The following is a 7574-nucleotide window of genomic DNA, read 5'->3' as shown; positions in this document are numbered from 1 at the left end:
GGGAAAGAAAGGGAAAAGTTTGGTTTAGTAAAAAAGAGCACGGAACTTATAGTGCAAAGCATTCAGACATCTACAAATTTTTTATACCATGTGGTTTACAGAAAGTTCCTGGTAGGTTGAATAGATTATACAAAATAAAATGAAACTAAGACAGTTGTAAGCAAATGTTACAAGACTGAATTCTAATATTTGAAAAATTGTTAATGTGAATTATTTTGCTGTTTTTAATGGTTTTCTATGGCAGTGTTAAGTCTAAGTGGAAAAATAGATGGTCTGGAAGGGAGAGTATTTTAAGTGAAGGAATAAAGAGAAGTGAGAAGGTGTAAATTTCATATATGATAATGGATGGGTGAAATTATAATAGACGTAAGCCACAGATGTGATCATGACAGATATAAATAAGACAACATAATAAACTCTAGTTTTGAGTAGAAAAATTACGGGAAGAAAAAACCTCTTTATTTTGAAAAAATTAAATACAATTGAGTTGGTACTGCTCCATCTGGCAGTGGATAAATATATGCTTATTGGTCTGACTGCAAAATGGCAAAATTTATCACAATAATGCTGTTAATTGAACAGGACCTCACCTCAGCCATGCTTTGATTTCTTTAAAAACTGTAAGGTTTCATTAAATACTCATATTTTTTTTCTTTCTCTTTTTCTTTCTAAATAAGAATTTCTCCATGGCTAATTTGCAAATGCCAGTTAAATAATGAGTTTTAATATAGTATTCAGAGAGCTTTTCTCAAATAGCATTTTATTAATTGTTTTCCATTTTTTTTTCTTCTGCCTCTCATTTCAGAACGGTTTGATCACCACTGTCCCTGGGTAGGCAACTGTGTGGGGAAAAGAAACTACAGATTTTTTTATATGTTTATTTTATCTCTGTCCTTTCTGACAGTCTTTATATTTGCATTCGTTATCACCCACGTCATCCTTCGTAAGTATGCTGATGAAATCAGATTACGTATGTAGCCATTTGCTTGAGTTTTTTATTTTTAAGTTAATATTTTGATCATTTAGGGTTTATTTATTTTGTTTTTTATTTATTTACCTTTTCTCTTGAGGCTTCACAATCCCCAGTGAGTTCCATTCTGGTCTGTAGTAGACCTTGGTCATGGTAGTCATTGATCCTGTACTGGCTTTATCTTAATACAGTGTTAATGTACTCTCTTTTTTTTTTTTTTTGTCCCTTTATAGACAGTTTATTGGAAGAGCAGCACTCATGCTTTAAGTACACAGATAGTATTTTCCCAAAGAACTTTTGTGTGCTTTTTAACTGTAAGCATGGGTCACTTTCCATCCAAGCAAATAGGTAAATTACTTGGGAACAGATTGGAGCTGTTTTACACTTTTTGTTGTTTGCTGTTTAGTTTTACATTTTCTCTACCCTAGTTTAACACAAGTTACTTTCATTTGCATAGACATTCTGGGAATAAGCAATTTATAATGGAGTGAATTAGATAAGCTATAGGAAGACAAATATTCTTGAAATATTGAGTTTTATTTGTGTTTGGATTGGGTTTGAGGAGGGTATTTTCAATATTATTTTGGGTAGTGGGTTGTTTTTTTCCACACACAAGTTATTTTAGCTCTTGTGTGATGATTTCTAATTTATGGTGGTAGGTTGTATGATTTGCCTTTAAAGACCTTCTGTGTGTTGTGGGGGTTTTTTAACCCACTGCCATTAGGAAGCTTAATATTCTATCTTTTCACTAATTGCATAGCATATTGCCTTGAACAATACTTCTTTAGTAATTTTAGAAATGTGATTGTTTTTATTTCTTTATATTCTGTATTGCAATGGATACCTGATACAAGTAATAATTTCAGTTTATAACACATTTATAAAACTAACTTTGTATCTAGAGAATATTTAGAGAAAGTTTCAGTGGAAAATAGGCCAAATTGTTGTCAATTTCCTAAATTGCTTACACTGTGCAGGGAAAATTTGTATTTAAAAAAATCCTCATCGTCTTATTTGTGCTTCACAGAAGAAGGATAAGGGGACTGAGCAGCTCTCCTACAGCTCAGAAATCTAGCATATGTACTAGAGCTATGGGCACTTTTTATTTTGAGGGAGTTGGGATCAGCAAGTTGTTCTCATTGGCATGTACAGTGTTTTTAATGTCAATTGAAAGAGCAAAGAAGTACATGTTCTGTAAAAAGGTAAAAGTAATTATTGGGAAGAGAACACATTCCTTTAATGCTCAAATGCTTGAGATGTATTTGGGCATACATGAGCATATCCGTGCACACTTCTTACATAAAAGAAGAAGGAACATTTTTTTATCATCTTGCATTGCTAGGATTCAGAAGTTGAAAACATCAGTCTAACAATATAAAGCTACTTTTGAAGCTAGCCCACCTATATTTCATAATTTCATAAACAGTACTGTGCTTTCTTGCACTTCTCAGTATATAAATTACTGATATGCCAATATTTCATGTTCTGTATGTCAAGTGGATTTTAACTTTATAGTGTCAATACCTAATTCTAAGTACAAATTAGACCAAGAGCAGATAAATGAATTGTGCCTCTGTGTGGTTGAGCAGCACTTTAGCACTGTGTAGGTGTTAGAGATAAAGTATAGTAAATGCTAAATGCTGACCTAAGTATATCAGCTGTAAAACATTATCCCCATGGATGTTTATCTACCTTGAATGAGACAGAAAAACCCCTCCTAGTTCTAAGACTGTTCCTCAAAGGCAATGGGAGCAGGTATGAATTAACTGTGATTAGTTCCTTGGTGTTTCTGTGCTACATTTGAGCTTCAAGCCCAGTTTTCAAATGTATCTACTATAGTCTTTGCTGTGTCCAAAAATAGAGTTCTTTACAAATAATGTTTCTGTATCATATTCATTACTCCAATCTCTCTGTGCCTACAGTGCTTCTAGAATTTCTCTTTTCTACTTTTCTAGTAAGTTACCACTCAACCATTTTTGTTCTGTTCTTTTGCAGCCCTGTGGTTCTTCAGCTATTGCTAACCTTTAAGCAGGATTCTCAGTTACTTAATCTGAACATTTGCAGTTGGCATAGAATGTTTTGTGTTAGCATGTCTGAATAAAGTCTCAGTTTTTAGGCTTGGGACTATGATGTTCTTGCAGTGTTTCAAAGTCAACCGTATGTATTTTCCACCAGTTCTGGCAAAATTCTTGATTCTAGAGGAAATCCTGCTGACCTACTCAAATCCTGGTTTTCACTCTTCTAAAAATTATTCTAGCAGGATTACCTTCCCATCAGCAACACTTTATTCTAGATATCCTGTGTTAGACCAAAAGCCTTTTGACAATATTCATTTAATAAGGGACTGAGGGATATTAAGAGCACCTTGTAGGCAATTATGTTTAAAAAAATCGTTTATGTTTCACCTTAATTGGAAATCTACCCTTTCCAGGATTAAGAATCTTAGCATATAATATTGCTAAAGATGATAAGATGACTTTGTAAGTCAGATACTTTGAAAGTATTGCCTTTCATTTTCTTCCATCTCCCCGAGCTTAACACATTTTCAATAGCAGTGCCTGTCTGCACAGTTACTAACCTCTATTTGAGACATCAATATTTCCAGTCTATGTTGCATTTCCTCTTCTGATACTTTGGGAACTCCCTGTAAGAATGTGACCAGCAGTAAAGAATAGAGATCACATCTACCTGCTGCCATTGCCATTAAGGATCCTAAATATAGTAAGAAGGTAGGGCAAGTTTCACTGGTCTTTCACCTTGAGGGGTAAGAATCAATTATGAGAGTCTGAAAAGGCTCAGAAACCAGGTAAGTAACTTTCCCTTTTGAAAGGCAAACAGTAAAATTGACCAGCCAGATCTACAGAATATAAGTGTAAACAAACATGTATTTTTTCCTTTTTTTTTTGTTTTTAAATACAAGATTCTTCTCCCTTCATATGAATGTTCAGATCAATTTTGCTAGGGGGAATTTTTTTGCTGTGAGAGAGACTTTCAACATGATGCATCAAAATAATTTAAATTATAAAACACAAACTGTGTGCCTTGTGTGACATGGAGTCAGTTTCTAAAGACTAATTCACTCATTGCATATGTATCAGAAAATTTTCAAATTGCCCTTTTTGATCAATATATCATTTGTGTGGAATCCAGGTGGATGCTTCTGTATCTCTAGTTTATTTAGCTCTTTTCATCTAATAAATATGCGCCTGTTAGAAAAACCTTCTGTGCATGTGCAACAGGAGAAAGAATATACTCTAGAGAAGTTTGGCTTCTTCCAGGTCAAGGGAAGGAAAGTTGAGAATCTGGATTTATAGTATAAATTTTCCAAGTAAATAAAAAAATAAAAAAATTCAAAGTTAAAAAGGAGCTTGTAGGTTTTTTTGTTTCCGTATTAGGTCTGGAAAGAACAGGAATAATCAGAAATCTTATTCATGGGAAAGTATGCATGCATCAATTTACTATGTGTGAGAAAATACCCTGCAGATGTTAGACCTGATAACTTTCCCCATGTTTTTTTTTCTGATGTTGCTGCTGAGCAAAATAATCTCAGATTTATATTAGTAAATCTACTCTTATGTTTATTCAGTTTATCTTCAAATATTGATTGTGTTAACTATGCTGAAAACAGCCTATATTCCAGTTGCTTATTCAGCTGGTAATTTTGGGTTCTATTTCTACAGGTTCTCAACAAACAGGGTTCCTCAATGCCCTGAAGGACAGTCCTGCAAGATATCCTTTCACTGAAGTAGATTGTAGATCTTGTTACAAAGTACCATCTGAGATGTGGTTTTGCTTGTTTTCTTGCTATTATTTGATATGTACAGTTGGGTCTTTATCAGTTAAGGATTACATCACTTCCTGCACAACAGGATTTCTCACCCCATTTTGGATGTAGGAGGAGGACTGTACTTGGGATGGGTTTTATTCTTCGTCTTTTGCAGAGTAGTACTCTTGACAAAGGTCTAGTTTCCATGTGTGATTGAATTAATAAATAAATCTCACTATACCTGTGCTGTGATTTAATTTAAAATATTAAATAATTCTGCTTTTACAACAGAAAGTATCCAAAATGGCTGATTCTTGTGAGGACAGAAAAAGTAGATTGTGGAACAACTGAAACCATAAGCGGTCCTGGAAGTGTTCAATTTCTTAAAGTATTCTTACATTTATTTACTGGTTTTAGTGAAATAATTTTCAAGTATCAGCTACTGTTAAGTTACATAAAAGCATATGCGTGCATAGACAGGGACTGCTGTTGTTGTTCAGCCTGGAGAGGAGAAGGCTCTGGGGAGACCTCACGGTGGCCCTTAGATACATAAAAGGGGCTCACAAGAAAAACAGATTTTTACTTACAACTTCTTTTTTTCTGACTTTTTACTGGAGTCTTTAGTGATAGGCAAGGGACGCTAGTTTTAAACTAGAAGGGACATATGTCTCTGCCCATGGTGGAGGGGTTGGACTAGATGATCTTTAAATGTTCCTTCCAACCCAAACCTTCCTGTTCTTCTGTTCTGTAAATACTCGTAGGGCAAGAGGAAATGGTCTAAAGTTGCACCAGGGAGGTTTAGACTGGGTATTAGAAGAAACTTCTCCACTGAAAGGTTAACAAACACTGGAACAGGCTGCCCAGGGAGGTGGTTGAATCACCATCCCTGGAGGTGTTTAAAAGACATGTAGACGTGGTGCTTAGGGACATGGTTTAGCACTGGACTCGGTAAAGTTAGGTTAATGGTTGGACTCAGTGATCCTAAAGGTCTTTTCCAACCAGAACAATTCTGTGATTCTGTATTCTTTTTGTTACTCCTCAGGAGTTTTCTGTTTTTTCTCCTTGGTGGGAATTCAAAAAGGCTTCTCCTATCTGAGAGCAGCTAACAAAATGGAAACATTGGAAGCTGACATAATTTCTGTTTAAGTTTCTTCCTTACATTTCTCTACAGACTGTAAGCTTCCCACTCCTTATGTATATATTTTGAATGGTTTGTGTCTGAATAAGCAACTTGCACTTCTCACAAATCTACTATAAAAAGAAGTTTTCTTTTGTACTGTTGCTGAGTAAAAGTCATCTATCCATTGTGCCTCACAGAGTTTGTGCTTTTTCACAGAAGGATAGGAAGAAAAACTCTTACTCTGTCATTTGTAGTTTTGCATAAAAACAGGCTTCTCTTTCCAGGTAGTTTTTCCAAGAATCAAATTCTCCAAATTCTGCAGATACGATATTTTTTTTTATGTGTATGTATGTGTTTATCAGGTAGTCATGGAGCTTTAAACTCCCTTTTTAAGCAAGGCCATTGTTCTGATATAATTTTTTTTTTACAAATAATTTTACAAAGCACAAACAAACTGTTCTAAATAGCACAATAGCTTCCAGTTAAAACAATTACAAACACTTTTTTACAGAAGATTATTCTTTCAAACTATTTTCAAACTGAGGATAGCTTTCAGTTGTCCTTAAATCAAAAGTAATTGATTTTGCATTTGAAGATCCTTGTACAGGAACAGTGTGCTACTTATTAATAATTTGTATTCAGAGATGGGCTGATTTGAAAACCTCAGTTGTGCATCTTGTATAAATGGCCAGTTTTGATAGTAGTATGTTAGACAACTTAATAGCTTGGTTATAGTCCTTAACCATGAGAAATAAAAATGTCCAAGTAGAATTGGGAATGCTGCTTTGGGGCAAACTAGTCAATTCAGGCACAGAGAACATTGTTCTATCTTGGTAACAACCCTGTGTGAGATACTGTGGGCTAATGCTAGGAAGTTATACTTATATTGAGAATATTTGTTTTCGTACTTTATTTTTAATAGTGGACTCATGTTTAATGAATGGACTCGTGTTAATCTAACATAAATTATCCCTGCTGTTATAGAGGTCTTTGGATCTTGGTGTGGGGAACTGAAAGAAGTTGATTTCTTCAGGAAAGAAATCCCTTTCCTGCCTGTTTAGTCGTTGCCAAGAGAGGTACTCTGGGGTTTGATCTTCCCGTCACCCATCAGAAATGTGATTTCCTGTTACTTATCAATGTACTTGTCTTAATACAAGTGTGATTACTTTTACAGGATCAACATGAAAATTTGTATTTCATCAATTAAGATCAAAACCACGCATTGTAGTTTTTGATCTTTTTCAGTCTGCAGACCCTTAAGCATTTGGTGGTGCAGATGCTGTTCACTTAATCCTACTGACCATAGGCTTGTTTTTCTGAATTTAATTTTTGCTGACTCTGTTTGAACTACTCCAAAGATCTCAAGGGATTTGTGGACTAGCAGTCAACTACCCTGAATTTTGTGATTGTGACTACTTGTTATTGGATTTTATTTTTTTTTCATTTGCATATATTTCCTTGACTTTCAATTACTGTGCTGGAAGCTGTGGTGTGTTTTTTCTCAGTATGGTCTATTGTTGGACTCTCAGGTTTTCACACGTATTTGATCAGCTCCAATCAAACAACGAATGAAGATGTAAGTTCATAGTATATTTCTACATACACGTTTCTAAGTAGTAACAAGGAGGAGATTGTTATTCTAATGTTATGCAGTTTTCCTCTGTAAGTCATAAGAGAAGTCATACCTGCCTGCATAATTTTTAGGATGCCTCAGCAGG

The 7574-nt window shown here is 34.7% G+C and overlaps 1 protein-coding gene across 1 annotated transcript in view; it reads left to right on the top strand.

Moving 5' to 3' along the window:
• The window catches only part of ZDHHC14 (zinc finger, DHHC-type containing 14), a 92160-nt gene that overhangs the window by 71021 nt on the left and 13565 nt on the right, over positions 1-7574 (top strand). Inside the window, exons 4-6 of the mRNA XM_009997340.1 lie at positions 806-943; positions 4651-4699; positions 7330-7432. Coding sequence (XP_009995642.1) covers positions 806-943; positions 4651-4699; positions 7330-7432 — 290 coding nt within the window. The remainder of the gene's footprint in view (positions 1-805; positions 944-4650; positions 4700-7329; positions 7433-7574) is intronic.

This window comes from Chaetura pelagica, unplaced genomic scaffold, assembly GCF_000747805.2.
Source record: "Chaetura pelagica isolate M959 unplaced genomic scaffold, ChaPel_1.0 scaffold315, whole genome shotgun sequence".
NCBI classification, from domain to species: domain Eukaryota; kingdom Metazoa; phylum Chordata; class Aves; order Apodiformes; family Apodidae; genus Chaetura; species Chaetura pelagica.
Note: the sequence above shows the minus strand (reverse complement) of the source record. Positions and strands in the feature narration are given on the sequence as shown.